Source organism: Podarcis cretensis (genome assembly GCF_951804945.1).
Source record: "Podarcis cretensis genome assembly, chromosome: 10".
Classification (NCBI taxonomy): Eukaryota; Metazoa; Chordata; class Lepidosauria; order Squamata; family Lacertidae; genus Podarcis; species Podarcis cretensis.
In genome coordinates this window covers 1,465,570-1,483,153 of record NC_137179.1, presented here as the reverse complement: position 1 = coordinate 1,483,153, position 17,584 = coordinate 1,465,570, and the positions used below count along the sequence as shown (strand labels likewise).

Sequence of the window (17,584 nt, the reverse complement as noted above, 5' to 3'; positions counted from 1 at the left end):
TCTCTCTTTCTGTCTCTTCTTCAGTTGCCATGCCAGTATTTTGCTGGGCCTATTTGCAAATTCAAAGGATCTCTGTTTCATCCATCTTATGTTATTTTGGATTTCAATGCTTAACAATGATGAGAATTGTGTTTGTAATAACTTGATTTTTGGTGCTACCTTATTATTTTTTTGTTCCTTTGCTAGTATTTTTTCATTGCTGCTATTTCTTTTCTTAACTGCTCTAAGTTTCTCTCATAAGCTATCTTTTCCCCTGCATTTTGCTGTATATAGAAACCTCTAAGAAATGCTTTACTGGCATCCCAAATTATTATTATATCAGTGTCTTTTGATTTATTGATTTCAAAGAATTATTTCAACAATTATTGTGCTTTAATCACCAAATTTTCATCGTTTAATAAATTCTCATTTAATCGCCATCTTTTATTACCCTTTTGTTTATTTTCTAATTCTAATATCACTGGATTATGATCTGTTATTGTCCTTGGGTGAATCTCTGTTTTTTTTAAAAAAATATTATTAAATTATTTGAGATCTACATTGCATAAATTCTCCCTGACGATTGTTAGGCTTCTGAAAAGTGTGTGAACCGTTTCTCCAGTAGATTTTTGTCTCTCCATGCATCCCTTAGGTTTAAGCTGTTCACCATTTGAAAAAATGTATGTGGTAGTCTCTCTTTTCTAGATATTCTGTCCCTTTCTGTCCCGTCCATTTCTAATGAAGGGACTCCGTTGAGTTCCCCCACCTTAAGGGGGGAATCCATTCTCAGGCCAATCAGCTTTCCTCAGAAGAGGAGCTGGAGGGGGAAAAGTCATCCCCTTCGCTTCCAGTGGTCTCAGAAGGAGGGAGAGACACAGACACAGAGCAGATTAGAGAGGAATTACCTAGCTATGAGAAAATGACAAGAGAAACAGACTCAGCTGGCCCTGAAGCAGGAAGACAGATTTCCTCTGAGTTCATTGCCGTGAAGAAGAGTGGACTCTGAGAGGAACATGTCCCACACTCCATACATCTAAATGGGTTCTCCCGCTTGAATGTCTGATATTTCTTAAACATTACATTATAGCTAAAGCACTTTCTGCAATCCTTCCATTTAAAGTTATTGATGGTATGTAGGGTGTCAACTGTTAAAGTTCTTCCTGGTCACGAGTCTGTTGATGTAGGACTTCCACTAGGACTGAGCCTCAATATACTTTGCTGACGATTATATGGTTTTCTCTTGTGTGAGTTTGTTGATGTATATCAAGAGTTCCACTCTGACTGAAGCTCCTTCCACATTCCATACATTTAAATGGTTTCTTCCCTGTGTGTCTGCTGAGGTTTTCTAATATTTCTGCTTTGACTGAAGCTTTTCAAACAATTCATGCATTTAAATGGTTTCTCCCCTGTGTGAGTCCGCTGGTGTAATTTAAGGTCTCCATTCTGACTGAAGCTCTTTCCACACTCCATGCATTAAAAAGGTTTCTCCCCGGTGTGAGTCCGTTGATGTATATTGAGGTGTCCACTCTTACTGAAGCTCTTTCCACACTCCATACATTTATATGGTTTCTCCCCTGTGTGAATCCGTTGATGTGTTTTAAGGTCTCCATTCTGACTAAAGCTCTTTCCGCAGTCAATGCATTTAAATGGTTTTTCCCCAGTGTGAGTCCGTTGATGACTTCTAAGGGTTGCATTGAAACTGAAGCTCTTTCCGCATTCCATGCATTTAAATGGTTTCTCCCCTGTGTGAGTCCGTTGATGTATATTGAGGTGTCCACTCTTACTGAAGCTCTTTCCGCACTCCATACATTTATATGGTTTCTCCCCTGTGTGAATCCGTTGATGTGTTTTAAGACCTCCATTCTGACTGAAGCTCTTTCCACAGTCAATGCATTTAAATGGTTTTTCCCCTGTGTGAGTCTGCTGGTGTAATTTAAGGTCTCCTTTTTGACTGAAGCTCTTTCCGCACTCCATACATTCATATGGTTTTCCCCCTGTGTGAGTCCATTGATGTGATCTAAGGCCTGAATCATAACAGAAGCTCTTTCCACATTCCATACATTTATATGGTTTCTCCCCTGTGTGAGTCCGTTGATGTGTTTTAAGGTATCCATTTTGACTGAAGCTCTTTCCACACTCAATGCATTTAAATGGTTTTTCCCCTGTGTGAGTCCGTTGATGTATTCTAAGTGTTCCAATCTGACGGAAGCTTCTTCCACACTCCATACATTCATACGGTTTCTCCCCTGTGTGAGTCTGTTGATGTGATCTAAGGCCTGCATCGTAACTGAAGCTCTTTCCACATTCCATACATTTAAATGGTTTCTCCCCTGTATGAATCCGTTGATGTTTTTTAAGGTCTGCATTCTGACTGAAGCTCTTTCCACATTCCATACATTTAAATGGTTTTTCCCCAGTGTGAGTCCGTTGATGTATTCTAAGGGCTCCATTTTCACTAAAGCTCTTTCCACATTCCATACATTTAAATGGTTTCTCCCCAGTGTGAGTCCGTTGATGCATATTGCGGTGTCCACTCTGACTGAAGCTCTTTCCGCACTCCATACATTTATATGGTTTTTCACCAGTGTGAGTTCGCTGGTGTAATTTAAGGTCTGCATTCTGACTGAAGCTCTTCCCACACTCCATGCATTTAAATGGTTTCTCCCCTGTGTGAGTCTGGTGATGTTTATTGAGGTGTCCACTCTTACTGTAGCTCTTTCCACACTCCATACATTTATATGGTTTTTCACCTGTGTGAGTCCGTTGATGTGAACTTAAGTGTCCACTCCGACTGAAGCTCTTTCCACACTCCATACATTTATATGGTTTCTCCCCTGTGTGAGTCCGTAGATGTGCACTTAAGTGTCCACTCTGACGGAAGCTTTTTCCGCACTCCATGCATTTAAATGGTTTTTCTCCTGTGTGAGTCCGCTGATGTATATTGAGGAGTCCACGCTGACTGAAGTTCTTCCCACACTCCCTGCATTTGAATCCTTTCTTGCCCATGTTAGTCCGCTGATGTGTTCTAAGTTTTCCACTATCAATGAAACATTTCACACTCTACATACCTTTAAATGGTTTCTCCCCTGTTGGAGGTCATTGATGTGAGCTATGTGTGCTCATTCAGTGAAGCATATCCCACATATTCCACATTTTAATTTCTATTCCTAATGAAACAAAAGTTGGCCTATACCCTGGAATTCTGAATGTCTTCTCCATCACCTTCTTCAGAGTGGAAGGAAAGGAAATCCTGTTTAGGTTTCAAGGAAGAGAACAAAGGGAAAGAGAACACATCAACCGCTGTTAGAACCTTCTCTTATTTCAACATCTCCTACATTCCCCCGCCTCCTACCCATGTTCCCAATTTTTTAGAAATGAAGATGCAATGTCATCAAATGATAGTAATGCATCAGCAACATTTCATGATCCTCAATCATCATTAATAACACAGCATGATCTTGGAATACAGCCTTTTCAAATTAGTAGTTTCCTCACAGGAAAGGCAGCTGCTCTCTGTCCATGAACAGGGCCTCTCTTTCTCTGGTCCATCGTTCCTTTGGACATTCCCCATTCTCTGCATCATAATCCTCCATCCACCTCTAGATCTTCATGAATCACCTGCACAGTCCCATTGGCCACAAGAGGTCCATGTGGACCATTTTGGGAGACCCAGGTCTACGTCTTTTCTGGGGACTGTGGTCTGGGTCAGTCAGAGTACTAGTGACAAGAAGAAGAAGAAGAAGAAGAAGAAGAAGAAGAAGAAGAAGAAGAAGAAGAAGAAGAGCTTGGATTTGATATCCCGCCTTTCACTCCCCTTCAGGAGTCTCAAAGTGGCTAACATTCTCCTTTCCCTTCCTCCCCCACAACAAACTCTCTGTGAGGTGAGTGGGGCTGAGAGACTTCAAAGAAGTGTGACTGGCCCAAGGTCACCCAGCAGCTGCATGTGGAAGAGCGGGGAATCGAACCCGGTTCCCCAGATTACAAGACTACCGCTCTTAACCACTACACCACAAGGCTTGGTGCTTGGGATCAGCTGAATGGGTGCTCAGGGAAGCTCCTGTTCTGGGAGATGGACCTCTGTCTACATGCCTCACATTGCATGGAGAGAGCAGGAGAAGAAGATGGAAAGAAGGTGGCACATGGGAATCCCAGATGGAAACACCCACCCCAATGGTTCCTTATAATGATGATGTGCTGCCTGATCCTGTGCTTGTCTTCTGACTATCCTAAACTGACACTGAAAAAGCTGGATATTCAAGGCAAATGGATAACTGTACTTAGTGAAAACTTCAACCTTGAATATGTAGTGTTGATTTATTGATGGCCTGAAGCTGTGTTCTTTCTAGAGACATGAATTTCTTCCTGTTCTGTCTCAAATATCATAATTATACGATATCATGGGGTGTTAGGGGAGCGGTAGTTCCTTTGGTGGGGGACATGTCATGCACCTTGTGGGGTAATTTATCCACCATTGGTCCCCACCCTGAACTCAGCTCTCACCTGTTTCTTCCAGAAGCTGTAAGCGTGTAACAGGAGCGACAATCCCAGGAACAGCTCCAACCGGCTGGCAAAACTAGGTGTGGATACCTGATGGGTCTCAAACCCTTGGTGGGTTGGGGAATTCTGCTGCAGGTGAAGAAAAGCCCTGGTGGATGGAGAGGATGAGACCAAAAGTGAATCCCACAGTGGAAAGTGAATGGCAGATGGGGCTCATCAGTCAGGGAAGGGAGCCCATTGAGAAGGAAAACTCTGGTCCTAAACCTTCACTGCCTCTTGAGTTATCTTCAGGAGAAGAAAAAGCCACACAAATCCAGAGTGGAGTCTCTAAGAGGGTTGGATGGTGTCCTGCACACCTTCTTCATTCAACTCCTGCAGCCAAGCTGGTACCAAATCTACTGCTCTGCTTCCCTTGGGACCATATCAGCCAGGCTGAGAAGGGGGTCTGGTTGTCTAGGCAGCCCTGAACCCCCAAACACACTGCCCAGGCAGTGCTGCTAACACAGCAGTTCCAGGCGGAGAGATGAGCTCAGACCTGTTTATCAAAGTCTCTCTGATGTGGAACAAGGGAAACAGAAACACTTTACATTATACGGCACTGAAAAAGTATTCAAAATATTTGTTTTTTGAAGAAAAGACAAGCATGTATCAGGTGGCCCCTTGAAAACTATTTAAAGTATTGTGGCTGGAGCTCTTGGGGGTGCAGGACCAGGAAAGCTTCTTCCACCCTGATCCTTCCAATGGGGATTCAGACCTAATCATGGGAATGAAACTGCCCTGGTTGTGCTGCTTGATCATCTCCAATGGGCTAGAGGCTGAGGGGAAAGCTCTTTCCTGGTGCTGCTGGATCTCTCAGTGGCTTTGGAGACCTCTGACCATGGTATCCCTCTGGACCCTCTAGAGGAGCTGGGGGCCCTGTTATGCAGTGGTTCCCCTCCTTCCTCCTGGGCCATGTCCAGAAAGTGGTGTTCAGACCCCTGTATGCTTACTTGTGGGCTGCCCCAGGGCTCCATCTTCTCCCCCATGCTTTTAATATCTATATGCAGCCACTGGGAGAGATCATCAGGGGGTTTGGGTTGGGTGTTTACCAGTATGTGGGTGATACCCAGCTCTTCTTCTCTTTAAAATTGGAACCAGTGAAGGCGGTGAATGCCCTGTGTTGGTGCCTGGAGGTGGTTGGAGGATGGGTGGCAGCTAACAGATTGAGGTTGAATCCTGACAAGAAAGAAGTACTGCCCCTGGGGGACAGGGGAGAGGCAGATGTGGATGACTCCCTGGTCCTGATGGGTTAACTGTGCTCCTAAAGGACCAGGTGCGCAGCCTCGGGTTTGATTTCCAACTCACAGCTGTCCATGGAGGTCAATTCTATGTCCAGTGCAGCTGTCTACCAGCTCCATATGGTGTGCAGGCTGAGACCCTCCCTGCCCGCTGACTGTCTTGCCAGAGTAGTCCATGCTCTGGTTATCTCCTGGTTAGACTACTGCCATGTGCTGTACATGGGGCTACCTTTGAAGGTGACTCAGAAATGCATCCGCTGTAAGTTTAAAAAGGGGAATGTTACTCTGCTAAATTGTACAACTTGTTAACACAAGTTGAAAAGGATATAATCAAACAATATATCCTCTCCTGGGTCCTTGAACATTCCCACTGTGTCATGGTTGCATTTCTCAGGCATAGAAAAGTACAGATCTAATGTATAGCAATAATCCCTAACCTATTGATTCAAGAAGGTTCTGGTAGTTTGTATGATTCAAAGCTGGTGTTTTCTCTAGATCATGGGGAGGCAAACTAAGGCCTGAGGTATAAATATGATGATGATGATGATGATATTGTGGGGTTTTTGTTAGTTATTTTGGAGCTTGTACTGCAATATCAGCTCATAAAATGTTATGGGTGGAGAAAATCACAGGGTTGCCATAAACTGTAATCCCACCCAGGAACACTCATTCACATACATTCTGTAAATCTGGGGAGGTCACACACCTTGCCTGTGCTAATACTGGCAGTCTTTGGCCTGCACAGGCACACCCGGTGTGTAGAGCCTCCAGCCCCAGGCACTGTCTATCATGAAAATGGGTCCTTTGACTGGGAAGATTCATGCAGTCGCTGTCATAAGATGCTGAAGGATAGTATCTCAGCTTGTCAGTCCCTCTGACATTGCCTACAAAGAATAAGAGGAACAGAAATGCTTTTGAGGTGCAACTTCTATTCCATGGACTCTGCACCCGTTTCTGATGACAGGTGTACATTATCCTCATCCTCAGTGAACCAGGCAGTGGAAAAGACAATAAAGATGGAAGCCTGAGAGAGAGGAAAAGGTTTCTGGCTGCTTCCTGGGTGGGATTGCGGAAACAAAGAGCCGCTTCTGAGAAGGCCTCCCCCCTCCCCCCTCCTCTCTTCCTCTCTGGATTTCCTCTCCTCTCCGGGGGACCAGTGGGTGGACTGGGCAGAAGCGCTGAGTTTGGACAGGGCAGGGGCTTATGGGGTGGAAAGAGGATGAAGATTGCAGGAAGGAAGGGTGGGGGGACTGGACCCCCCACTTTCCAGGGATCCCTCTCTGGTCGCCTTGAAGGGGGGCCCAATTCCTGGGCAGGAGAGAGGCCGAGGCAGCCCCTCCGGAGAATCCACAAGGAAGCCACGATCGAGACGTCCCCTCATAGACTTGTATCCTATCTCCCCCCCCCATGCTCTCCTTCCCTGACCCAGGGATGCTCCCCTCCCCCCCACTTCCTTGACCCCTTCACTTTCTCCCTGAGTCTCCCCTGCATCCAGAGGCTCCCTTGGCGCCGCTCACCCCATGCCCTGCGTCCCCATCTCTCCAGCCGGAGGCGCCCCCCCCCAAGAGAAGCAGGGGAGGGACAGGGGGTCTCTATTACTTGTGCCCGTTCACCCTTTCATTGCCCACCTCTCTCTGCACGGAGCCCCCAGCGCCCCGGGGATGTCTGCGCGGGGGACACGGGGCGATGGGGTCCTCATGGGGACCCCCTGGGTGAGGGCTCCATGCCCGCCCCCGCCAAGGCGCCTAAGGGGCCGAGAAAAGCCCCCTTCGCATCACTACCGATGGGGCCCACGGAAGGCGCTTTGGGGAGCTGTCAGGGGTCTCTTGGTCCTTTTCTCCCCTCCCCCCCCCCGGCGACCCCTTTACCTCTTTGTGCTCCATCGGGATTCTTATTTACTTTCCTGCAACATCCACGGGGGGGGGGCTGGGAGGCGTTTCAGGCGTCTAGGGAGGTCGTATAAGGGTTTGTCTCCGTGACATCTGGTGGGAGGGCGTTCCACAGGGCAGTCACGACAAACGAAAAGGCCCTCTGTAAACTCACTTCTTGCAATGAGGGACCTGCCAGAAGACCCTCGGAGCTGGACCTCAGTGTCCGGGCTGAGCGATGGACGTGGAGACGCTCCTTCCCTTCTACTGGGCTGAGGCCATTTGGGGCTTTCAAGGTCAGCACCAACACTTTGAATGGTCCTCGGAAAAGGACCGGGAGCCAGTGAAGATTTCTTGGGACCCGTGCTCAGGGGCCAGCTGTTAGGGGGCCGTTCAGCTGCTGTCCAAAACTGAATGTATCCCTTGCCGGAAGTAATCCATAAACCTCTCCTCCTCCGTCTTCTTGGGATGCCATTGGTGCGCGATGCTCCGGCTCTGGAAAGAGGGAGAGGCGTGAGTTGGGTGCGCTCGGCTTGCCAAGGGTTAAACGGAAACGAGCTAGATTCCTAGACAGGAAAGTAAGACGGGGGGGGGGGACAGGGTCCTCCAGAGTGAAAGCCCAACCCCTCCCTTTCCTGCAAGAAGTGGGGCGTGTGGGGGTCCCGTTGGTTCGGCTCTGCAGAGGCTGCCTGGGGGCGCCTGCTGGGATCCGGTGAGTCTCCTCTCTCCCAGGATAGGGCCCATGGGGAGAGAGGGGGTCCCATTGGAAACATTCGGACATGAAATATACCCTGGTCCCTAAAACCGCAACTGTGCAAGGAAGGAAGGAGGGCAGGGAAGAGAAGAGAAAGCGCTTCCTCTTGCAGGGCAGAGTAAAACCTGTGGAACTCCCTCCCACAAGAGGCAGAGGCCACCAATAAAGGTGGCGTTAAAAGAGGAGGAGGCCAATCTGTGGAGGAGGAGGAGAGGGCAATGGAGGCAGCCCTGTTTCAGAGAAAGTGGCTCTGGTGCTCCAGTCCTGCTGGTGGGCTTCCCATGAGGGGTGCCTGGTCGGCCCCTGTGGGAACAGGAGCCTGGACTCAAGAGGGGCCCCTCTGGCCTGATCCTGCAGGGCCCATTTTCTCCTCCAGTGCTTAGTTCCTCCAGATGCAAGTGTGATCTCTGAGATTGCCTGGGGTTGGACTAGATGATCCTTGGGGTGCCATCCACCTCTATAGTTCCATGAAAGCACCACTGGAGGTCTCACAAGCCAAGGCACCCAGAGCAGGAGAGGTCCTGCTGGAAAGGAAACAACCAGTGCAACTGTTTTAAAACAGGAATCCAACGTGTTTGTTGTGGGGGGACTCAGTGAGGAGGGGTAGACCCATGGATGCCACCTTGATCTCCTGGGCAAAGAGGTGGGAGAGAAATGCCATTCATAAAGAGAGGCAGCCCAGCCAATCATCTGGCTGCTGCATTTTGGACCAGTTCCCAAGTCGCCTTCAAGGGCAGTTCCACACAGAGAGCATTGCCACCATCCCATCTGGTGCAGAGCAGGGAGGACCAGGACCAAGTCTAGGACTCAAGCAACCATGATGGACCAAGGTGTCCCCAAGTATTCATGATGGGGGAGGGGGCATGTTAAGCAATGTAACATCATCATCATCATCATTGCTTGTTCCCAGATGTGCAGAGCCAGCAGTTCATACAATTCTGCTTCCAGGAAGCCAAAGGACCACAAAAGGTTTGCAGCCGACTCTACCACTTTGCCCATCAATGGCTGAAGCCAGAAAGGCACACAAAAGCCAAGATGCTGGACCTGGTGATCTTGGAGCAGTTCCTGGCTGTCCTTCCACCGGAGATGGAGAGCTGGGTGAGGGAATGCGGAGCGGAGACCAGTTCCCAGGCGGTGGCCCTGGCCGAAGGTTTCCTACTGAGTCAGGCGGAGGAGAGAAAGCAGGCAGAGCAGCAGGTGAGAGAGACCTTCCTCTGGATACTCCAAAGGGGCTCCGAACGTGAGTGAGGGTATCTGAAAATTCTCCATCCTTTTTTGGAAAGCAGCTTTGTTAACGGAAAAATCCGAGGGCTCCCTTGGACAAAAAACATAAACACCAACCAGGATAACTTGGAGCAAAACAGCAGCCTGTAGGCTTGGCCTTTATTGACTGTTGCAACAGGGTGCTCCCCTCACTTGCAGGAGAGAGGAAAGACACAGAAAAATGGTGTGCAAGACCTTATAAAAACTTTTGAAATTGCCACCCTGTAGGTCAAGCCCACCCCCAGAAACATCATGCATACATCACAGAAAGGAGGGTTTGAGGGAGGGGTGGTGGTGGTAACCTGAGTGTCCTGTCACCTGGCTGGTTCCCTTCTCCCCCTCCCCATGAGTCATTTTCAGAAGACAAAAGGTAGTCGCAGTTTCCTGCCCCCTGAGGGGGAATCCAATCACTGTCCTTTTGTTATAGTCCCTGTTCGTATGCAGTCCGTTGTGTTGTTGATGGTCTGAGACCATCAGGGTTGGCATAGCCATAACTGGGCAGGGCTCCTGTGTATGTACTGGTATGCTCAAGGATTATGGCCACCCTGTATCAGACCTTCCCCATTTTGTAGCCCTTCCTTCATGGAGTAAAATAAAAGTGGAGCAGTGGAAATCCGATGTATGGTTGATTTTCTATGAATTTATAACAGAAGCATAGCGTATGTAGTGTGTGAGTGTGAGTGTGTGTGAAGTTTGTACAAACTGAATGATGGGGGGGGGGGGCGTTTCCTGCTACACTTTTGAATATTATCAGATTGCCCTTAGGTTTTTGCCTCTGTCATTCCTTTTCTAACTCTTCTTCATATTCTCTGTTTTGAATCTTTGTTGCTATTCCAGAGACAGGATCTGTTTGCAGAAATGGGCCCAGATTCCTCTGAGACCAAAAGGACTCCGCTGGACACCAGAGAGAGGCTGCTGGGTAAGGAAGGAGTCCGTTATCCATTTTGTCCCTTTCTGTCTTAATCAAAATGAATCCATGGGTTCTTGTCATCTTTTTTTTTTTTTTTTGGGGGGGGGGGAGACACTTGGGGCCAGGAGCACCAAGGAGGGAGATGTATTTTTTAACCCAACTAAATTATGAAATGGTTCCAAATGTCCAAATGCACTCAGAAGGTGAGACTTTTTGGAGAGCAGCTGCACTCCTGGCTTCCCACTGACCTCTGTCTCTTGCAGGCAACCAGATGATGCCAGCAAGACCTCCTCTTCCATCTATTCCTGGTGGGGAAGGAGAAGCAACGGCTGTGGAAGCAGCTCAGGTAGAGGGAGGGAGCCCTGTGGGGAAGGGGGCTGAGGGGTGGGGCAGCCAGGGTGCCTCTGGCCCCCAAGGAATCTCTCTCCTCCTCTTGGCTTCTGCCCAAGCTTCTCTGAAGGCATCTTTGTCAAGGGCAGCCTAGACAGAAGCCAAGAGGCTGGGAATGCCATTCGAGAAGCTTAATGGGTTGAGAATAAGGAACAGTATATACACAAAGTATCAAATGTGGTGACAGTAATAATAATACAAAACACCACCACCACAAACTAGCTTATAAGTATAAAACCAAATTTACTAGAGTAATAGCTAGAATAGAGATAGACTTGTAACCATTCAAACAACAAACATACTAAGGTGCCGTGTGCAAAACAAAACCTGGAGATACTGTAAACATGGAGTGGATAAATGTACAATTGTATCTTAACAAGATACATGTGCAATAAACGTTATACAGACTGGATGAATGAACCGTTCAACAAGTAGCGTAAGTCCAGCCACAGAACGGCAACCCCGTGCCGCCACAACGGCAAGGGGAGCCCACTGGAGAATCTGAAAAAGTTTGTCAAAGCTGTTTTTCAAAGATTGAACTGACGAGATGTTCTTCAGTGGGTCTTGAGTTGGAAACACAAAGTCGTGTGCATGGATCTATCACGGGAAGGCAAATCAAAGCCACCGCCCTGGTGAGAAAAATGCAAGTGGGCAAAAGGAGGCCTGTTGTTCTCTCGATATATTACAGGTTTCGCTAATACGCTTCATCAGTCCGAAAAGCCAGTCGTACAAAACAATTTGCTCGGGATAAAGGAAGTATTCTCAGGCACTTAACTAAAAAATAAGCTAAACCTCACAATTATGGCAAGTTGTGTGATTAACAAATCAATGCAGCATTTAGAATCTGTAAAACAACGTTAAAAACATTAACAAAATAGCAATTGAAATAGAAGCTAAGCACTAAGCTCATTCACACAGTCTCTGCACCCCCAGGACTCATAGCCTTTCGCTCTGTTCAGTTCATTAAAGCTCCGACTGAGTTGCGCCCCCTTCCCCTCAGGCCTGGCTGGGAGGCTGCATGCAGAGGCGTAGCAACGTCGGGTGGTACCCGGTGCAGGAAAATTCTTGTCACTCCCCCCCCCCCCCCCGCATTGAATTTTTATTTATTTATTTATTTGGTTTTACGTTATTTCATATTTTCTTACAAAGGAATGTGGATTCTGGGCCTCTGGTAACAAGTAGGCGACTATGGACAAACACTTAAATCTACAGGATGGGTTTCGTTTTGGCTTGTGTTATTTTATTTATATTTATTGTTTGTTTGTTTAATAAAATTTATTTTAAAAAAAACCTGCAAAGTGGTTTACCAAAACAAAAAACAAAAAACACACCACATTAGTAAAATCAAGAAAAATTAACAATCCTATTTTAAACAGACAAAAGCTAAAATATTAAGATTAAAATTACTTCTGCTTCCTAAGCATCTAGATATGCTTGCCTAAAGAATAATAATGCTTCTAGCAGGTGCCCGAAAAGAGTCTAGCAAAGGCACGTGCTTCATTGCAAGAGGCGGGGAGTTCCAAAGGGCAGGTGCTGTCACAGTAAACAATGCAGTACAGATATTATGTGGAACCTGTAGTAGTGTTTGAACCTTGAAGGGGACGTTTCATTTATTGTGATTTCACCATGCTCTGTATTATCTAATCTACTTGGCCTAGTCTCATTTTCTTCACATAGGCTGACTTTCCAGGACTCAGAAAGCCCAGCAGAGGGTAGGGCAGTAGGGCAGTTCATAAAAAACTTTTCTTTAAATAAATAAATAAATGCCTGCTCCAAAGGTCTTATCTTACTAAACTAGGGATTATATAGCTATATCTGAAATTTCATGCATATCAGTTAATATCTTGACCCTGCTCCACTGAATTGAAATTTCAGCCTTCGCGACATAAGGAAAATGGCCAAGTAAACAGCTATTTTCATGGAGGAGGGTCAAGATATTAACTGATATGCATGAAATTCCATATGTAGCTATATAACCCCTAATGTAGTAAGATAAGACCTTTGGAGCAGGCTTTTTTTTTTGTAAAAAAAGTTTTTTTATGAACCGCCCTAGTAGGGCAGTAATTGGTCCTGAATGGAGTAACTGTGCCTCTGAAGGACCAGGTGTGCAGTCTGGGAGTTTTTTTGGACTCACAGCCGTCCATGGAGGCACAGGTCAATTCTGTGTCCAGGGCAGCTGTCTGCCAACCATCTAGTAAACAGGCTGAGACCCTACCTGCCCGCGGACTGTCTCGCCAGAGTGGTGCATGCTCTAGTTATCTCCCGCTTGGACTACTGCCATGCACTCTACGTGGGGCTACCTTCGAAGGTGACCCGGAAACTATAACTAATCCAGAATGCGGCAGCTAGACTGGTGACTGGGAGCAGCCGCCGAGACCACATAACACCGGTCCTGAAAGACCTGCATTGGCTCCCAGGATATTTCCGAGCACAATTCAAAGTGTTGGTGCTGACCTTGAAAGCCCTAAATGGCCTTAAAGACCCAGTAGACCTGAAGGAGCGTCTCCACCTCCATCATTCTGCCCAGACACTGAGGTCCAGCTCCAAGGGCCTTCTGGCGGTTTGCTCACTGGGAAGTGACGTTACAGGGAACCAGGCAGAGGGCCTTCTCGGTAGTGGCACCCGCCCTGTGGAATGCCCTCCCATCAGATGTCAAAGAGATAAACAACTACCAGACTTTTAGAAGACATCTGAAGGCAGCCCTTTAATGTTTGACGGATTATTGTATTTTAATGTTTTGTTGGAAGCCGCCCAGAGTGGCTGGGGAAACCCAGCCAGATGGGCAGGGTACAAATAATAAATTATTTATTATTATTATTATTATTATTATTATTATTATTATTATTATTATATTCCTTAATAATTTTCACCCCCTCCATGATGGTACCTGGGTCGCCCCCCACCCCGCTCCCCCTTTCCTACGCCCCTGGCTGCATGCCTCTGGTTACCAGTTACTGGGAATCTCATTTGTGCAGAGTGGCTTTGCACTTGCCCATGTCCTTCTTCCAGAACATGGAGGGTGCACTCTTCCCACCTTGGATCAAATCTATGCTGTCATGTGCCATAAGAAAGCTGCAGAGATAGCGCAGGATAGTGCGCACCCCAGAAATGATCTCTTTCAGCTTCTCCATTCTGGAAGAAGGTATAGGATTATAAAGACCAGGACTAGCCGCCTGAGAAACCGCCTGTGACACGGCAGCTAAAAAAGCCAATGCAATTCTGGGCTGCATCAATAGGCGTATTGCATCTAGATCAAGGGAAGTAATAGTGCCACTGTATTCTGCTCTGGTCAGACCTCACCTGGAGTACTGTGTCCAGTTCTGGGCACCACAGTTCAAGAAGGACATTGACAAACTGGAACGTGTCCAGAGGAGGGCAGCCAAAATGGTCAAAGGCCTGGAAATGATGCCTTATGAGGAACGGCTAAGGGAGCTGGGCATGTTTAGCCTGGAGAAGAGGAGGTTAAGGGGCGATATGATAGCCATGTTCAAATATATAAAAGGATGTCACATAGAGGAGGGAGAAAGGTTGTTTTCTGCTGCTCCAGAGAAGCGGACACGGAGCAATGGATCCAAACTACAAGAAAGAAGATTCCACCTAAACATTAGGAAGAACTTCCTGACAGTAAGAGCTGTTTGACAGTGGAATTTGCTGCCAAGGAGTGTGGTGGAGTCTCCTTCTTTGGAGGTCTTTAAGCAGAGGCTTGACAACCATATGTCAGGAGTGCTCTGATGGTGTTTCCTGCTTGGCAGGGGGTTGGACTCGATGGCCCTTGTGGTCTCTTCCAACTCTATGATTCTATGATTCTATGATTCTAAACAGTTTCTATCCAAATGCAATTCTGGTTCTAAATGCAGCATAAGGAGTCTCTATAGTATATTGTATTTTAAAATGGGGTTTCAGAATTTTTAGGGGTTTTTGAATGTTTTATGTAGCTCTTCAATTTCCTTGTTCTGTATGGGAAAATGACAATAAAGATATTGTATATCGAGGGTTGTTGCTTGTTCTGCTTTGTGCCGTGACTTGGCGATGAGGAGGGGCATTGTGGGCTGAGCGGCTGCAGCGCCACCCAAAGCCACACGAGGGCAGCTGCTCACCAAAGCTCTGAACTGGTCTGGAGCTGGGGAGACTGGGAAAGGAACTGCTAAGTAAGAAGTTCTGAAACCCTCTGTCAAATTCAGCTAAAGATCACACAGCATGCAGCAAATCACGTTACGGGCAGAACAACCGGCTGGCTGCTGCTGCTGCTGCGATAATTGAGTCAGTAGAGCAGGAGACTCTCAATCTCAGGTCCTTGCTGCTCCAGTCTGCTCACACACACAGAGCCGGATTTCGGTTTGATGAGGCCCTCAGATCCTGAAGATAATGGGGCCCTTTCTATGTCCAGCTGTCCTTTGTCAACAACAAATGGTCGCTGTTTTTTGTGTTGAATGTACCTACGGGACCGCCTCTCCTGGTCTGCCCCACGGAGGACCTTAAGGTCCACAAATGACAACACTTTGGAGGTCCCAAGTCGCAAGGTGGTTAGATTGGTCTCAACTAGGGCCAGGGCCTTTTCAGCGCTGGCCCCGACTTGGTGTAATGCTCTGTCCCAGGAGACCAGGGGCCTGCGGGACTTGACATATTTCCGCAGGGCCTGCAAGACAGAACTGTTCCACCTGGCCTTTGGTTTGGACTCAGTCTGACCCTTATGTTTCCCTCCCCTTATGCTTTTGATCCTTGGGCTATTATTAAAACAAGGCTGCTTTTTAAATTGTATTTAAACCTGTATTTTAAATTGGTCCCCCCCCCATTATGTCTTTATTGTAATTTTACTGGTGTTAACCACCCTGAGCCTGGCTGTGGCCAGGAAAAGTGGGGTATATATTATTATTATTATTATTATTATTATTATTATTATTATTAGTTAATTGATGGACCTAATAGGTATCTAAAGCCATTTGCACATCACAAAATATGTATTTTATCAAAGTAATTGTTGAACTGAAATACAATTAATACAGTTTCCTGCGCCCCCCCCCCCACCAAGAGAGTGGGGCCCTAGGCTACAGCTTGTTTAGCTTATATGTAAATCTGGCACTGCGCACATACAAAACAGATCAATATCCTGACTTTGGACCCCACCCAGGCTCTCCTGGGAGGAAGGCGAAACAGCACAATCCACCAAAACAAACAGCTGGACATAGAGCCAAGCCAAGCCCAGAGCCAAGTCTACCAAGGGTTAAATAAACAGGCTGAAAACATGAATGAAATACTGATCAAGAGCTGCCAAATGTTTGCAAAAAGACACATGCTTTTAACTGGTGCCTAGACATTAACCGTGTAGTAGTCAGCAGATGGCAAATTATTATTACTATTACTATTACTATTATTATTACTCCAAGGTGGTCGAGGGTCTGGCAGGTGCTCCAGCGGAACAAGACATCTCTGTAGCTACAAGACACCCAGGTCCCCCCTCCCCTCCGTCATAACTGCAGGGGCACCAGTTGACCTGGGATCTCTGTGGACAGAGTCATCGAGAACTGGCACTCCTTCCGATATAACTGAATCCCCCCCCCCCCCGCCAGTGTTCTTGGCCTGCAAGTGGCAGCAGGGGCTGAGCCCAGATTGTGGCTGCTAAGAGGCTTGGCCTGCCAGCCCTCTGCTGGCTCTGCGCTGGCGCTTCTCTCTAATCCCAGATCGGAGGACGCAGCAGAACAGCGGCAGCAGCAGCAGCAGCACTCCTCTGGGCTCAGGCCGTTACTAGGTGCTGGGGCTCAGGGGGGAGGCAGGCGAGGAAGGCAGCGACAAGGTCTCTGCAGGGGCTTAACTGGAACGGAGAAATGGAAGCAGAGCCTGCTGGGTCAGGCCAAAGGGGCCCATTTAGTCCAGCACCCGCTTCTTCACACTGGCCATTAAGGGAAACCAGAAATCAGGATTTGAGCGCAAGAGGCCTCGGTCCAGTATATCTGAAGGAGCGTCTCCACCCCCATCGTTCTGCCCGGACACTGAGGTCCAGCGTCGAGGGCCTTCTGGCGGTTCCCTCCCTGCGAGAAGCAAAGCTACAGAGAACCAGGCAGAGGGCCTCCTCGGTGGTGGCACCCGCCCTGTGAAATGCCCTCCCACCAGATGTCAAAGAGAACAACAACTACCAGACTTTTAGAAGACATCTGAAGGCAGCCCTGTTTAGGGAAGCTTTTAATGTTTGATGTATTACAGTATTTTAATATTTTTTTTGGAAGCCGCCCAGAGTGGCTGGGGAGGCCCAGCCAGATGGGCGGGGTATAAATAATAAAATTATTATTATTATTATTATTATTATTATTATTATTATTATTATTAGAAGTTCTCCCTTCCTGTGGTTTCCAGCAGAGACAGGCCATAGGCATCCTGACTAGTAGTAGTCACAGAAAGCCCTCCATGATTTTTTCCATCATCTTTTAAAGCTACCCAGGTTGGTGGCCATCGCTGCTTCAAGTGGAAGGGAGTTCCAGAGATTAACTCTGTGCTGCGTGAAAAAGTGCTTTCTTTTTAATCTGTCCCGAATCTTCAATGGATGTGCACGAGTTCTGGAACACTTATTTCATTGCCTATCAAATGCTTCCACCGCCAAGTCCTCTCTGCCTCCTCACCCACCTCGCAGGGTTGTCGTGAATGTGAGGACATG

At 47.4% G+C, this 17,584-nt stretch overlaps 3 protein-coding genes across 7 annotated transcripts in view; 1 reads left to right on the top strand and 2 right to left on the bottom strand.

The window, feature by feature from the left end:
- LOC307225102 (uncharacterized protein) overlaps nt 1–4,624 on the bottom strand; it is a 37,060-nt gene extending 32,436 nt beyond the window's left edge. Inside the window, exon 1 of the mRNA XM_079992870.1 lies at nt 4,480–4,624. The gene's annotated coding sequence lies outside the window, so the exon portion shown is untranslated. The remainder of the gene's footprint in view (nt 1–4,479) is intronic.
- Nucleotides 1–7,665, bottom strand: part of LOC307225251 (uncharacterized protein) — a gene marked incomplete at its 5' end in the record, with an annotated part of 106,429 nt that extends 98,764 nt beyond the window's left edge. Inside the window, 2 exons of the mRNA XM_079993159.1 lie at nt 6,460–6,637; nt 7,653–7,665. Coding sequence (XP_079849285.1) covers nt 6,460–6,637; nt 7,653–7,665 — 191 coding nt within the window. The remainder of the gene's footprint in view (nt 1–6,459; nt 6,638–7,652) is intronic.
- Nucleotides 7,666–8,192: 527 nt separating this feature from the next.
- On the top strand, nt 8,193–17,244 carry LOC307225269 (zinc finger and SCAN domain-containing protein 32-like). 5 transcript variants are annotated; one of them, XM_079993196.1, is made up of 4 exons: nt 9,297–9,572; nt 10,476–10,557; nt 10,812–10,894; nt 16,323–17,244. In XM_079993196.1, the coding sequence occupies exons 1-4, from the start codon at nt 9,411–9,413 to the stop codon at nt 16,407–16,409; spliced, it is 414 nt and encodes a 137-aa protein (XP_079849322.1). In that variant the 5' UTR covers nt 9,297–9,410; the 3' UTR covers nt 16,410–17,244. The 5 variants fall into 5 exon arrangements, 3 of the variants coding, with proteins under 3 accessions (XP_079849322.1, XP_079849321.1, XP_079849320.1); XR_013842811.1 differs by lacking the exons at nt 9,297–9,572; nt 16,323–17,244 and adding an exon at nt 8,212–8,333 and having other exon boundaries at nt 10,812–12,849; XM_079993195.1 differs by lacking the exon at nt 16,323–17,244 and having other exon boundaries at nt 10,482–10,557; nt 10,812–12,849.
- The last annotated feature ends 340 nt before the right edge of the window (nt 17,245–17,584 follow it).